Genomic DNA, 16,567 nt, shown 5'->3' on the forward strand with positions numbered 1-16,567 from the left:
ATTATGGGTGAATCATGGACGACGTATCTGAATCTCGGGATGATTAGTCCATACACGATCAGAATCAATCCACACCTCAGTCACCTCATATCTATGTCTGCTAGGTAGAGTTGAACAATCACAACTGCTCAGAATATAACAGTAACAGGAGGAGAGTGAACATCTCTTATTAATTCTGTGCTACGTGGGTTACTGTACGTAATCCCAATACCTTTGCTAAGGAGCAGCTTCTTCCCCAGAACTATCAGTGTGCTCAAAAGTACCTTACAGCGTTGATTCTCCACCCTGCTCCTCTCCTGACACAACTTGGTACCTCGACTGATCTTGACTCATTTGTTTGTACCAATTGCTCATTTTGCACATTATATATCTCCCTTTTGTATCATATTTCCTAACACAATCATTCTCACTGTACTTCCGGTCTGCACCTTTAGCCACGGAGTGCCTCTTATATTTTGCCTAGAACTGTACTTATACACTTATATACATATCTATATTTTATTATAATTTATTGTATTTATATATTTTTTTATCTGCACCTTGAATTTTTTGTACTGTTGAACCCCTAGCTTCTTGTGACTTGACTTGCCCAGGATGCAGGATATCCCAGCATCATGGTTATTCCCTTAGAGCCAAATCAGTAAATCTTGTGTAAATCTTCATATTCAATCTTTATTGCAACAATGAGGATACAACCAAGGCTGGACACCCTGCAGGAGTGCGTCACATACTGGATTATACTGATTTTTATACGCTTTTCTTACCATCATCACAGGGGATGTCCCAAGCATCATCTTTCTGGACCAATTGCTAACAATGTGCCCCCCTTCTGGGGCTCTGGTATTCTCCACCCCCCTACCATTATTTTTATGGTTTGGTGTCCAGTTACTTCCCCGCCTCTTATATGATAGGGCTGCTGGTCATTTCTTTGGTTGAACCTTCTAGAAAACACAATTGTAGCAGAATTGCTCAACCAATGTTTTTGTAAATTTATAACAAAATGCCCAGAACTACAGTGGAAAAGCAAAAACGTTCCCTGGTTTTGCTGATTAAAAAGTAGCAAGTTTTGGCAGCTTCAGCTGGTTCCGAGATGCTTAGCCAGAGACCTGACTGTTCTGGGCCTTCAGAGTAGTGATAAGCTACGAAACTAATTAAAGTGCATATTCATATGACCAAGGCTAATATAAGATACAGAAATGTCTAAACTAACACAAAGTGCTTACTCATACTTTTGGTTAATTAGTCTGCCTTCTGTAAAGGTTTCAAAGTCACACTCTACATGGTTTACATTAGCTTCAGGTTACATCATCTTCGTAGTGCCCTAATGACATTCTTTATGTGTTATGCAGTGCTAAGTAATATTCCATATCAACAACAAACCTTGACTTAAGAGGGGCAGGGGAGGGGCCTTGGGTATGTGAACAATCTGTGGACTTATTTGTGTAACAATGAATGATCTGTAGGCTTAATTGTGTAACAATGAACACCTTTATTAAAAAAATAAAGTTGCCATGAGAATGTGCTATGGCATATTGGTGTTATTGCTAGTGATTTCATAAGTGGAAGGAGTAGAAGGGAATGAGTTTTCATGCACCAGCAAGATTATTTTTAATTATTTGTTTATTATTTGCGCTATGTATAATATCTTTGCACTGTTTTACATTAAATGTATATTTTTGTGCATATTCTCTCCTATTCAGTTTCTCATGTAGATATCTTGTCAATATCAGTATTAATTATGTATTTACAATATCAATCTAAAATGCATCCATTATTAACCCCCTGGTCCATGGAGGGTTGTGCCAAATTGGGAGCCTATCCCAGGAAACACAGGGCACAGGGCCAGGGACATTAGAGGAGATGCCAGACTGTCCCAAGGCAACACCAATAGCACACATTAATTAGACATAATGGGCAATTTAGAGTCAACAGCTCACCTAACCACATTTTTGTGGACGTACTTGGGGGGAGGGGAGGTAGAATGGCTGGGTTCTGTACTCGTATAAAGAGCAGGCGGCCAGCTTTGGACCTGGAGGTGTGAGCCTGTAGTGGTAACTTCCTGTGCCATGATCACTCTTCATATCAGCATGGATACCATGTTACCATTTGTGTTTGTTCTTCTGGGTTGCTAGGAGCTACTGCAGCAGTGTAATCCTCCTGAGAGGTGATTTATGAGAGGATGGAAAAGGAAATTTTAACAAACCTTTACGCAAACTGATTTTTTTTCATTGTGTTGTTTCGGTTAGAACTGGAGGACACAATAATTCTTATGGTGCAAATATGTGCTTTGCAGGTGTTTATCCCCTTTTCAGACGCTCGTCCGCCAACCTGTCAGGCGCTGCACTCAGGGTACACATCAGCACAATGTCCTCTGGCCAGGGCGCCTCACACCCTCAGGAGCCAGACTCTGTGGTCGAAACTGGAGATGAAAGCAGTAACCAAGGGGAAGGGAGTGAAGAGGAAGAGCACCATAATTTACCAGCCACACCGCACACGCCTAGACACCAGGAGAAGCCTGAAGTGACCTCTGAAGTTCCTCCTGAGGCCTTAGCAGACACTGTGAACACCTTCACTGCAAGCATCACTGTGGAGAGAGCCATGCATCTAAGTCTTAAAGGTATAGTACTGAACAGCATCTCTCTAGCATCTCACTGAAACAGCCCACGCTACACCAGTCATGCTATGTGTGTAAGCCTTTGCTTTTATTTGATCAGTCATTTCCCCATTCGTCTCTGGCAGGCTGCCCCCTAGCGGACAACACTGGTGTGACTCCCAGTTGCTGTGTATCGTATTCCACCGCTGATGCCACAAGCCTCGTTACCACGCCTGTTGTGGAGAGCAGTAACTGTCCTGTGTGGGACCACCGGCACGAGTGCAGGTCAGCATTGTCCAGACCCTGTAGCTGAGTTACACCCTTCTGATGTATCACTGCATGCCTGTGAAAATGGATGAGTTCATTTTAGTCAACTCTGCTAATAAGGCTGTATATCAGTGTGTGAATCATGTGTCTTGTTATTTAAATATCTTAAATCGTCTCAGCAAAGTTTTATTATGGATTTGAACCACAGATTCATTTATCATCGCATTTATTCATTTGCTTATTTAAGTTTGTCTTGGCAGAGTATTAGGGTACTTTTTGCAAAATGGACCGTACTTTTGGTACTCTCTCTTTTCCAGTACCATTACCAAAAGTTACAGTACCCAAAGTATCAAACCTACTGTGGTACACTTTTGGGGTGGTCATTGTCAATTGGTTATGCAAATAGCATGCCTCTGAAATACAATAATACATCTAGCGTTTTGAATTCAAAAACAATAAACAAAGTAAAAAAAAACAAAATCATAATAATGTGACTAATGAAGAGACCCATGCTTTAATTGCTATTTGGTTGGAAGAATGATCATGATTGTCACTGAGAGTGCATGTGGAGCTCATGCAAAAGCAGCAGAGGTAAACTTTAAACTGATTTTGTGAAACATATACTACATAATCTCAAAAAGGAACAATCATTAAAATTGCAATGCTTGCTAAGTTTAGTTTGCTATTACTAAATAAAAATGTTTTGCATTTCAGTGCATATAAATCAATTAAGACACACATCCAAATACATCCAAAATATCATAAAGTAATAATAATAATAAAAAATAAAAATAATAAAAATAATGATAATACAGTAATAATAAAACTACGTATGGGTCTGTACTGTACCCCAAACTGCACAGTGTTTTATTGAAATCACAAAATAGTGTGTGCATTCATTATTATGAACCATTGTATTTTTTTTTTTTTTAAGTCAAATTTTTAATATAATAGGCTTTATGGCGATCCGTAAGTACGAGTTGTCCATAAGTCAACCGTTCCTAACCAGGGGACTGTTTGTATTTTGAAATTGCAACATTCAGAAGTATTCAAAATAATGTTATCACATATTCTTATGCACATTATATGATGCTGACGAATTAAAATAATTAAAATGTGTAAATCTGACAGACAGCATGTATTGAATACATCAAACCGGTGTGACTAAGTTTATAAGTTTATGGTGGGAAAGTTGCTCAGTTAATACTGACATACTTGGATGAACCATAGAGAAATTCATAGCTGCTAGTAGTGATGGTAACGCAAGACCTTAAATAAGTAGAAACAAAATATATGAGAATGCATATCTGCAATACAGTTGTGTATGTGGGGGGGGGGGGGAGGATCAGGACAGATAAGTCAGACCTGGGGGGGGGGGGGCTGTCAAAATACAGTTTCAATACCACTGTTTTAAAGTATCTACAATTGTGTTGTGAGATTCCTGATGAAAAGTACAATGCAAGTAATTTCAGTTTGTCTCCAGATTGAGAATCTGGTTTTTCAGTTTTTTTTTCTCTTCTTACTGCAGACTTCTAAAGCAGATTTTGGTGGATCCACAGCAGACACTTGTTTTCAAAATTTGGCACAAAGGAGGTAATTCAGCAGCATCATGCTCCCTGCGGTGTGTTTCACACTGAGCTTTCTAGTGAGCCTTATCATCCTGTCTTTCTGCAGATTTGGAGAGGGTGATTGGGTTTGCTTCCATAGACCTCTCACCTCTCCTGGCGGGCTTCCAGTCCGTGTGTGGATGGTACAACATCACAGACTTCAGTGGCCAGTGCCAGGGACAGCTGAAGGTATCCATCTCACCCCTGGAGAATGTTCAGGATCTACGGGGTCAGAGGCAGTTGGCTAAAGAGGATACCCTGAAAGACTCGGCTGTGAGTGTCCAAGCAGTGCAGTGAAAGGAACATGTTTTGGCATGTTTTAGAGGGGCATTTAAGAACTTGGTATAGTATTGCATACTAACATACATGGCCTATTTTTCTGTGGCAGGCCCTGTCTGAGGTGTCGCCATTATACTGCACCTCAGCCATTTACAACGCCTTCCCCACACACATCAGTCGCTACTCTGAGCAGAGGATCAGTACATCCACAGAGCAGCTAGAGGAAATATTCTCTGGAAGGTAAGAATTCTCCTACAGAAGCACTCAATGCTAGAGGGAACTGTGTTTTTTTTTTAGATCTTCTGGTGCAAACAATATTACTTCATTTGCTGTCAATTGAAGTGTTACAGCTGTTGTTTCAGCTATGCCACAGTGTGTCAGTATGTGAAAAAATCTACACTGTATGTGAAGTTAAAAGGGGTATACTGCCCAGCACTGCTCCATTAGGTGGTGACACACCTAGTGGTATCCTGCAGGCCGCAGCTACAGTACGCTTAGATCATTAGCTTTGTGTTCGTGGATCAGGCTTCAAAACAGTTTGACGAAAGTCTCAAAAATACGTCGCTCCGTTCAGGCATGCAACATGATGCACAAATGCATATGTATTCATAAACTGGTTGTACGTTGGAAAATATGTCGCAAAAATATGAACGTACAAATCATCCTGCATTCTTCAAATTAAGATTTATAAGATGCGTGTTGAGAGATATTTGTGTGTGGGTAGTAAAACACATTTGTGTCTGTTACGCATGGATCCTGCTACATGCATTTGTCAGTAACATTGAGACTTATCTCTTCCCATACATATGAATCAACTAATATTGCGATATGATTCTATTCACCTCTGTTACGATGCAGTGTGATTCAATGCAGTGCTATGCATCGTTGGACATGCCTCCAACTCATGCGAGGCTTTGCGGAGAATTTCCCATAGCAGCTCCCTGACCCCCACAAATGATGTGCAGTGTCCTGGACATCTGTCATTCTGCTGTTCAGCGGTGGTAAAATTAGCTGGCAATCTCGCCTCAAATTTTTCCATCACTTTCTAGCCCTGGTCATCAAATTTTGCCTCCCCACTCACCCATACCCCAGTCAGCAATATAGATATACAGTATTACCATAATACCAGCCAAGCACTAGTCAGCACCCCTGCCCTCCCAGATGCACCTCATCTGCATCCCTGAAATCAATATCCCTAAGGTGGGATGTCTGCTACTAATAATTATGTATTAATGCAACCCTGGACGTGTGCTGCTTCCGTCTCGATAACTCCAGTGGGCAGGGCAGGCCTGGGACCCTCCTGTTGTGGCACTCTGCGTTGTATTTTGGTATGTTGGTGATGTCATGTGGCATGGTGAAGGAGGTGCAGGCGCAGGTGTGACTTAAACAAGGTAAAGCTACACACTTGCTTGTAGGCCTATAATATGTTTTACTTAAAGAAAAATAGCAAAGCAAAAAAAAAAACTTTGCAATGTTTTACAGATTCTTCCTCCATTTGACATAAACATAACAAGGAGTTGGTGATTCTTCTCCTTTCACAGACAAAAAAGAGAGCTTGCTTTTGCACACAGCAGCTTAGCATTGAAGCAGATGTGTGATAAAAAAAAATGCCCTCTTGTTGCCTGGAAGCATAATGACCCCCAAAAACATTTACAACACCAGTTGTTCCCTAAATAAATAATACAAAATGAATAAAACAAAATTATTTAACTTACTATTCTACATTAATAGGTCAGATTTTGGAAAGATGTTGGAAACGATGTTACCTGGGTTCATCCCAAATTGTATCCAGTGCACACTTTTTTATTCGGGGCAGACTGATTGTGAACTTTTATGCCGGTGCACAGATGCGAATTGGAGAATATTACCATCCCGATGAGCTAAATTTTGTTGCTATTGGAAATGACAGCATTGTTTTCCCTGGACAACCTTGTCTTTTGGTGCGGCCATCTGAGCCATATTCACCCCACACTCACTAACTTATAGAAAGTCACTAACTCATTTCTAGAAGTACTGTATGGAACACCTGGAAATGTGAAAGTTAATGTGTTTTCACCTGAATACTGTGAGTCCTTGTTGTGATATGTAGGTCTGATAGTATATTTACTCATTTATTGCACATTCTATTTATATGACAATTTGCATAATCTTTCCCCAGCAATAGGTGTATGTTTTATTGTCCCTGTCTGAAAATGCAATATATATTATTTATATTTTTAAAATATTTAAATACAGTAGTCTTCCTGTGTCTGTGGTTTCTATATCCATAGTTTCAATTATCTGTGAACTGGGAAAAAAATTGTAAAATGTGTAATACTTTGTTTTTTCATTGTTCCTACGTCCTTTGATGGGTAGAAAAGGCATAATTTTCATTGCTCAGTTGTCCCTTGATACATATTTTTTTCATTTCTCTACCGTCTCTTGAAAATAAAGGCTAGAACATCATAATCGCTTTCATTCACTGTAAAGTACTGTATAATAATGTACAATGTACTTTGTTATTACTGTAATGGTGGTAATGTTTTAATGTGCATAATTTATCAATTACCATAGGTAAGTACACAAAAATCACATTATATAAGGATTCCGTAGTTTCAGCTATCTGCAGTAGGTCTTAGAACGCTGATACAGTACGACTACTGTATTTATATTCTATTTATTTCTCTTTTGTGCTGTGACCAAAAGTTTCTGTGACATTACAGTAAGTAACAAATACCCTAATGGTATAAACGTAGTTCTGGAAGGGCCACAGACTTTTTTTTTTTTCGTGCGGGCGATGTTAAATCGCGTCTGATATTGGTTGAAAATCAAACACCAGAATTTTTTTTTCAATGCAGGTTTATCGTGCAATATACAGGATGGAAGCCAAAAAAAATTAACTGTTTTATATACAATATATATGCAGGACTAGTTACAATCAACAAGAACAATATTAACAAATCAAAGTATTTTTTACTCTTGGCTCTTTCACTTGTATATCTATTCTTTGTCCAGAAACCAACAAGTAATATTGGCGTACAGGTGACTTACAGGTACAGGTGGCAGGTTGATATAGTTAATCGCTCGCCTTTTCATACATACATGGACACAAACACACACGTATGCACTCAGCTCAGGATTCGATACACTTCATGATGCACAGCTCACGTTTCGATACACTTCACAAAATTTCTAGCAAATGTTAAAGTACAGATATTTTATGGATTCCACTGAAATAAAGGTAGCTGATTACGAGAAAGATCTCGGTGTGTATGTTGATGCTTCCATGTCCCACTCTCGCCAGTGTGGGGAAGCAATAAAAAAGGCCAATAGAATGTTGGGTTATATCTCTAGGTGTGTGGAGTTTAAGTCAAGGGAGGTGATGTTACATTTATATAATTCCTTGGTAAGACCCCACCTGGAATATTGTGTACAGGTTTGGTCACCATACTTTAAGAAGGGTATTGCTGCCTTAGAAAAGGTGCAACGGAGGGCTATGAGAATGATTCCTGGTCTTAGAGGAATGTCTTATGAGGAGAGGTTAGCTGAGCTGAATCTGTTTAGCCTTGAGCAAAGGGGACTAAGGGGGGGGGGACATGATCCAGGTCTATAAGATTCTAACAGGTCTGGATGCTGTTCAGCCAAATGGCTATTTCAATATTAGTTTAAATGCTAGAACTCGTGGCCATAAGTGGAAATTAGTGGGAGAACATTTTCAAACAAATTTGAGGAAGCACTTCTTTACACAGCGTGCAGTTAGAGTATGGAATAGTCTTCCTGCTAGTGTAGCGGAAGCTAAAACCCTGGGTTCCTTTACAACAGAGCTAGATAAGATTTTAACAACTCTGAGCTATTAGTTAAGTTCTCCCCAAATGAGCTTCATGGGCCGAATGGCCCCCTCTCGTTTGTAAATTTCTTATGTCTTGAGCTACCTCCTCTACAATATGATTGGTTATCTCTCTGAACCAATCATTTTTCACTCAGTTCTCAGAACATTTTTGTGTAAGTCAAACTCGCATGAGTAAGTCAAACTCGCATGCAACATAGTCTGACAGTGGAGCTATCATGCCAAATGTCATCCCCTATCCGAATTCGACAAGCATTCAATAAAAGGCGCAGTTGGTGATGTAGTGCAACGCGGCTTAAACACTGTGATGAGTATCAAAACTTAACTGAATCGTGAAATTTCGTAGCATGAAATTTCGTTACACCCCTATGCATACACACACACACAGATGGCTGCTGCTGTCTCTGCCACTGCAGACCCAGGCGATAACTCAAAAACCCTTTGATAGATCTTATCTATGGATTTATAAATACTGTTGTTTTTGATCTGTAGCTGTCTGTTTAAATTAGTATAATCGGATTTGTAACCAGTGGCTGCTTGCTGTCTTTAGGTCCAGCTATGACAACCGCCATAAAGAGCATATCACAAACATCCGTATGTTTCATGAAAGCCTCAGAGCAGGTGAGGGAGTCACACATGACGCTGGTTCTGAAGACTGTCATCCCTCAAGTTCTCTTCTCTTCTCAGCACTCAGGTATGTCCTACAGAAAGAGAATATAATTTCTGCTTTTTTTCTTCTTTGTTTAAATGTGACATTTGTTTTTGTTGTGGTGCACAGGAAAAATCTGAGTGAGCTGGATGATATGCAGAGGTACTTCAGCCACAAAGTCTGCGCGCCCACTTTCCAGAGCCAGTCAGAGCCAGACTACCAGCCCCAAATGCAGAGGTGCAGGGACTCTGAGGGAGAACCAGACCACCTCCTACTTAAGTCAAGCCGACTCATTGGAAAGGTTAACAGCCTAATAACCAGTAAGAGCCTTTTGGATTATCTTTTTTTTCATTGAAATATTTTGTTGCTCTGTAGATAAATAAAAGTAAATAATTAAGCTGTATAACCATATGCGTTCTATGAGCCTTGAAGTATGAATTGTACACATTCCACTGGTTGCCCTGAACTTAAATACATATTCATTTACCAGACAACTCTGGAAATGTTGTGCAGCTTGAGTGCCTGTTTTATTCACTGTTTGTTCTTACTAAACATTAAGCCCTTTTACATTTAAGCACAATGTAGTGGTTTATTATTAAAGGGTTTACTGCATATAGAGAGTTGTGTATTTGATTTTTTTCAAAGTGTCAGCTGAATTGAGATTGGGGTCATTATCTTGTTTCTGTATTTAAAGTCCCATATTTCCTTTACTCTAGATCTACATGGAAGTTGTCCACAGGGATCCCACAGCATTCCTAGAGATCCCATCCTAACTGAAAATCAGTCTCTCCCCGAAGCAGAATCTGAAACTACCCAGGCACTGCCACTCTTGGATGCACCTGAGCACATTGAAGATGAAACCTCCACTTCCCCATCTCCTCTTCTGGAGAGTGATGGACCTGATGATGCCCCTTTGACTGTAGAGAAAGTCCATAGTAATGGTGAGGAAGATGATCAGGCCAGTGTAAGTGAAGAGGTAGAAGAAGAAGAATATGAAGAGACTGTAATTGAACCCAGACAACTAAATGAAATCAGCTCGCTGACGGACAAAACTAGTCCCTGGACAAGCCTTTTATCTGATCCAGATCTCTCTTCCATAAGTAGTCTGGAACTGCCAGAGGAGCAGTCTGGAAAAGACCCGCCACAAGCAGTGCTCAGTGTGGCCCACCAAGAGAATGCCCTAGAGTCCAGCATCCAACAGGGTGGTCGTGAAGAAGAGCTGTCAGCCGTCAAGACCCTTCAGCTAGATCAGCCTTCAGAAAGTGAGGAAACTCATAGCAAATATATGGTGGACAGAAGTGAAGAATTTGAGAAGACCTCAGTGTTGCACATCTCAAAACATCTTATGCACATGACTGATGGCTGTCAACCAGAAACCCAACTGTATCCTCAGTCTTCATTGTGCACATACTTAATATTTAATCCAGTGTCCTATTGTCTGGGATAGCTTTAAGATTTACTGCTTGTGTGTGGTATTCATGGGTTTACCTCTATTTCTTCCTTAACATGACATGCTTAGCCCTGAACCTGGTAAAATCCCAAATTTTTTCCTTACAGCTGAACAAATGGAGACCTCCATGAGAGCATTATGCTTAGCCCCTGTATTTCCATCATCTGACTCTAACACAGTAAGTACTCATTCCAAAGTATTCAGTTGTGGATTAGTGCTATTCCAGTTCTAATTCCCTGTGTGGTCCAAATTTTTCATATACAGTGGTACCTCAGAACTCGAACTTAATCCGTTCAGAACTCCGGATGGAATCGTAAAAAGTTCGAGTTCTGATCGAATTTTCCCCATAAGAAAAAATGGAAAACCAATTAATTGGTTCTCGGTACCAAAAAATTACACCTAAATATGTTTTCTGTAGCATTTAAACACAAAATGAACAGGATAAAACAAGAAGAGCATATACTGTACAAAACACATCTAAGCACATTTATCAAAACAGCAATTTGTAAAGTAAGAAAATAAATGTATCCAAACAATGTGTCCTGCCCCGATCGTCCGCTCTTTCCGTGTGCCACCCCCCCCTCGTTAACCCATTGTGAAATCCCCATGTGATCAGCTGTTTCTGGTTGTTGTCATTAGTCCTTTGTATTTCGTCCGCGTTTCAGTTTGTTTCCCCAGTCCGGTCATTGTATTGTCCGTCTGCGTTTTGCCTGCCTTACCTGTAATTAAACTCCGTATTCCCCGATACCCTGACGTCTGCGCCTTTGTCTCCGTTCCATCCCCACTCAGCACGACAATATTATTATAATTAAATGTATTAATGGTTTATTATTAGTATTAAAATAATTCATAAGAAATCTTTATTTTTAAATGTATTTTATTATATGATAATTAATGTTACTATCATTGTCTAAATGTATTTTTGCTGTCTAAATAAATGTATTCAGCTACTGTAAACATGCACAATGCTATCACAGCGAATTCGAGGCTGATACTGAAGCATTACCCTTTATTTCCACTGAGAGACGTGCCTCGTGACTCATTTCCCCTGACCTAAACCCAAGTTATCTTAGGTCGGCGTTCATGGTTTGAATCCTGAGATTCAGATCGAGCTCTAGGTAATTTTTTTTCTAACTGGTTGGTTCGACTTTTAAGAAATTCGAGTTCTAATGAGTTTGAGAACTGAGGTACCACTGTACCTCTGTACCACAGCGTAACTGAAACAACAGCTGTAACTCTTTAACAGGCAGCATATTATATTACATTGTTTGCTGCTAGAAGTGCTATGGATCGCTGTGCAAAGTGTGTTGAGATGGGACCCCTGTTAACTGTGTGTACCCTTCCTTGTAACAACAATTCTCAATATATAACTGTTCAGCATTATAGTATTACTCGTATAATAGGGTTGAACGATTTGGGGAAAATATCTAATCGCGATTTTTCTGACAGATTTTGGAATTACAATTTGATATTAAATATAATTTTTTATATGTAAAGCTTTAGTTCAATATTCAGTGTGCAGTAGATTTAAAATGTATGACACAGCATTACCACATGAGATGCCATCAAAATATTAACTGGTCTATATTCTAATGCAAGGATGAGAACTTAAATATATGAATTGCTTACAACATGTATTTATTACTTTAAGTTAGAGAACAATCAAGCTGAATATACATTAATATCATAATAAGACATGTTGGTTATACTATCAAGCTAAATGTGAATGATTTTTTAGGATAGTCTAATGGAAAAACATTTGTAAACGTACTTAATTGATATAAACACTTGCTGCCATGATAAGGTTGAACTTGTGATACTGTGGTATGCTGTGAAACCAGAATCTTTGGAAATACTGTGATATTGAAAGTATTGGTCATACCTACCCAGCACTAATGGGGATATTTGTGTTAGGTTTGTAAACTATGTATGTTTCAATTCTGAAACCATTATGGTGATGCTCTGCTCAGGGATTTTAGGGCTGATCACCGAATGCCAATCACTGGAATCAGAACTGGCTGAAACTGAGCTCTGGAAAAACAAGATGGCAAAATTAAGAGGCTTGCTTTAACAATGGATCTCAAATTGGATAAAATAAATGTTTTCAATATGTAACAGTAGCAACTTACTACCACAAAAAAGGGCCAGAATTTGGTGACATGCCTGTGCTTTTCCAAGAAACTAATGGGTGTGTGTGTGTGTGTATGTATATATAATATATTATTTTGCGAAATATAAGCATCTCTGCATATTTGAAGAGCGCCTGTTCCTCTTATCCATAGTTGGCAGAGCTGTACTGAACAATCACTCACTTTCCACACTCGTACACGGAAAGCGTACATAAACTCGGGCGCTCCTAAATTTCTCGTACTCCTCTCAGTGAAGACGCAAATGTTTAATGAGGTTCGTGGTGAAGGATGCTTTAGCAGATGATCCTCTGTGAGTAACTTCTTTTGCACATATGCTGCAAATTGCAAATCTTCCATCATAGTGTTTGAAACTTCGTGCACATATTTTAAGCCATCAGTGCACATATTGTACATCATCCACAAAATCATATAATATACATATTTAAGATCGGGCAAATTAAAGTCTGTGGATCAAGCAATTAAGACTGAAAATTAACTGATTTAAATCGGCTGATCAATGGGAGCATCTCTAGTCTTTGGACAATCGTGTAATTTTATCAGCAACATGGGCCCAATGGTCAAACATGGTGGTGGTAGGATCATAGTTTTCCCAATTTATTTTATTTATTATGCTTATACTAATCAGTAGATTCTGATCAGTCTTACTCTAGCAGTCTTACTACCTATGGGTTTCTTCTTGTTTTATGCCATCCCAGAAAGACTGGCTGCACGAGTATCTCACAATGTAGAGTTGCTTTCCCACTGAAGTTCAGGAATCTACTTCCTGATTCATCTTAACCAGGAACTTTTGTACTTCCTAACCACATTTGCACAACAGGCCCTGTAATTTTTATGCTAAATAAGTATTGGAGACGCAAAAAGCTCGTAGGGTTAACAAATTGTTTCTAAATGTATTGTCCCGAAGCAGGACATGGCATTTTATTTGTTTTATTTTTACTGCCTGCAACATGATTATCATTTATTATTAAATATGGGCAGCAGATCGATCTTTCGTTTTCCATAGAATTTAAAAAAAATGAATGCTATTTCTCTAGTAAATGCTGGCAAGTTTCACTGCTGGCACTGGTGATATTAGACAGAAGTATATCATTTATTGATCAAATTTTCCAATGCAGAAATCTAGAGATGGAAGCAAAAAAGGTATTCAATAATACATTTAATTTAACTCAGACATAAAAATAATTCCATCTGCTCATTTTTGCGCCACTACTTCTATCAGTTTTCCTTGCACTTTTATGTAATTTCCAACTTAACGCTGGTGGTTGTGGTCAATCAGCAAGATATCACTGTAAGCCCCACCCCAGTAGTTTGTGGTAAAATGAAAAGTACCTTGACTGGAGTAGGGTCTGAAAAAAGGTTTCAGAACTGCCTCTTTTTTAACAATCCATATTTTTTTTCCATCTGAGGTTGTCGTCAAAAGAGCTCAACAGGCTGATCATCTGAAATTTCAATGTACTGTTTTCTGTGAAAAGAGGGCTATTTAATGTTCTGGGGGAGGTCTGTAAAAGTAATGTGTATTAGACCTTCATTTCAGTGGCTGAGACAACAGTCTCTCAATTCTGTCAAAAACCAATGTTTGTTACAGGCAGAAACGACAGCTCGACCAGGAATATCCTCCCGAAGGGCTCCACGACCAAGACCCAATATATCATCTTTGAAGAAAGAGGAAACAAAAAGAATTGCAAAGATTTTTGCTTCTAAGTTTTCTGACTTGAAATAACTTTAGTTTGTTTTCCACACCAGAAAATATATTTAGTGACTGAAACCCCCCCTGCCGCCTCTGTACAGTTTGGCTAGTACATCTAAGCATCCGAGTATGGTGTGTCCGAGTATGGTGTGTAACTGTAAATGGGCTGAATTTAGTGTAAAGATTGTGGATATCTAGATTTTTATTTTGAAGTTGTACATTTTTATAAATAAATAAATTTGTGTGATTTATTTTTCACCGACATTGTATTTGTTTATTATAACTGCTACCGATGCAATGTAGCACTGTTGTGTGTTACAGAAATACCCGTTTTCTCATGATAACTTTTCTCTGTTACAGGAAACCTCTAAAACTTCTGCTTATGCAAATAATATTATTCCTGTAGCTCTGAAGTGCCAGTAGGTTGTATTTTGATTTTGGTCTCCTGTTTGTTCTGGTTTGGGAGTATTTCAAATTTAGAAGCAACTGTTAGATCAGTTTAAATTTATCTATAACAAGAGTTGCTTCTAGAATACCTATCAAAGTTTGATTCCATTACGATTATTGAGGAAAGTGTATAAAAATCTTTAATTTCTACACTGCTCAAAAAAATTAAAGGAACGCTTTGAAAACACATCAGATCTCAATGGGGGAAAAAATCATGCTGTATATCTATACTGATATGGACTGGGTAATGTGTTAGGAACGAAAGGATGCCACATCGTTTGATGGAAATGAAAATGATAAACCTACAGAGGGCTGAATTCAAAGACACCCCAAAAACCAAAGTGAAAAAATGATCCGGTAGGCTGGTCCATTTTGGCGAAATTTCATTGCAGCAACTCAAAATCGTACTCAGTAGTTTGTATGGCCCCCACCTGCTTGTAGGCATGCCTGATAATGTTGGGGTATGCTCCTAATGAGATGACGGATGGTGTCCTGGGGGATCTCCTCCCAGATCTGAACCAGGGCATCACTGAGCTCCTGGACAGTCTGAAGTGCAACCTGGTGGCGTTGTATGGACTGAAATATAATGTCCCAGAGGTGTTCCATTGGGTTTAGGTCAGGCGAGCATGGGGGCCAGTCAACGGTATCCATTCCTTCATCCTCCAGGAACTGCCTGCATACTCTCACCACATGTGGCCGGGCATTGTCGTGCACCAGGAGGAACCCAGGACCCACTGCACAAGCGTATGGTCTGACAATGGGTCCAATTATTTCATCCTGATACCTAATGGCAGTCAAGGTGTCGTTGTCTAGCCTGTAGAGGTCTGTGTGTCCCTCCATGGATATGCCACCCCAGATCATCACTGACCCACCACTAAAATGGTCTTGCTGAACAATGTCACAGGAAGCATAATGTTCTCCACAGCTTCTCCAGACCCTTTCACTTCTGTCACATGTGCTCAGGGTGAACCTGCTCTCATCTGTGAAAAGCACAGGGTGGCAGTGGTGGACCTGCCAATTCTGGTATTCTATGGCAAATGCCCATCGAGCTCCACGGTCCTGGGCAGTGAACACAGGGCCCACTAGAGGACATCGGGGCCTCAGGCCACCCTCATGAAGTCTGTTTCTGATTGTTTGCTCAGAGACATGCACACCAGTGGCCTGCTGGAGGTAATTCTGTAGGGCTCTGGCAGTGCTCTTCCTGTTCCTCCTTGCACAAAGGAGCAGGTACTGGTCCTACTTATGGGTTAAGGACCTTCTACGGCCCTGTCCATCTCTCCTAGAGTAACTGCCTATCTCCTGGAATGTCCTCCATGGCCTTGAGACTGGGCTGGGAGACACAGTAAACCTTCTGGCAATGGCACATATTGATGCACCATCCTGGAGGAGTTGGACTACCTGTGCAACCTCTATAGGGTCCAGGTATCACCTCATGCTACCAGTAGTGACACTGACTGTAGCCAAATGCAAAATTAGTGAAAAAAAACTGTCAGAAAAGATGAGGAGGGAAAAATGTCAGTGGCCTCCACCTGTTAAACCACTCCTGTTTTGGGGGTCGTCTCATTGTTGCCCCTCTAGTGCACCTGTTGTTAACTTCTTTAACACCAAAGCA

At 39.8% G+C, this 16,567-nt stretch overlaps 1 protein-coding gene across 4 annotated transcripts in view; it reads left to right on the plus strand.

Annotated features, from left to right (window-relative positions):
- The window catches only part of c2cd3 (C2 domain containing 3 centriole elongation regulator), a 53,632-nt gene extending 38,866 nt beyond the window's left edge, over nt 1-14,766 (plus strand). The window contains exons 24-33 of one of the 4 annotated variants that reach the window (XR_002841240.2): nt 2,294-2,617; nt 2,740-2,878; nt 4,389-4,453; nt 4,535-4,740; nt 4,856-4,986; nt 9,123-9,266; nt 9,351-9,541; nt 9,938-10,162; nt 10,326-10,483; nt 10,779-10,848. Coding sequence is in view for 3 of the 4 variants with exons in the window: in XM_023837060.2 (XP_023692828.2) it covers nt 2,294-2,617; nt 2,740-2,878; nt 4,389-4,453; nt 4,535-4,740; nt 4,856-4,986; nt 9,123-9,266; nt 9,351-9,541; nt 9,938-10,604; nt 10,741-10,849; nt 14,407-14,541 (2,111 nt within the window). In the remaining variant the exon portion in view is untranslated. Of the gene's footprint in view, nt 1-2,293; nt 2,618-2,739; nt 2,879-4,388; nt 4,454-4,534; nt 4,741-4,855; nt 4,987-9,122; nt 9,267-9,350; nt 9,542-9,937; nt 10,605-10,740; nt 10,850-14,406 lie in introns of those variants that run through there. The other 3 variants (XM_023837060.2, XM_023837062.2, XM_023837064.2) reach the window with 3 other exon arrangements.
- Nucleotides 14,767-16,567: the final 1,801 nt, after the last annotated feature.

Source organism: Paramormyrops kingsleyae, chromosome 17 (assembly GCF_048594095.1).
Source record: "Paramormyrops kingsleyae isolate MSU_618 chromosome 17, PKINGS_0.4, whole genome shotgun sequence".
Lineage (NCBI taxonomy): Eukaryota > Metazoa > Chordata > Actinopteri > Osteoglossiformes > Mormyridae > Paramormyrops > Paramormyrops kingsleyae.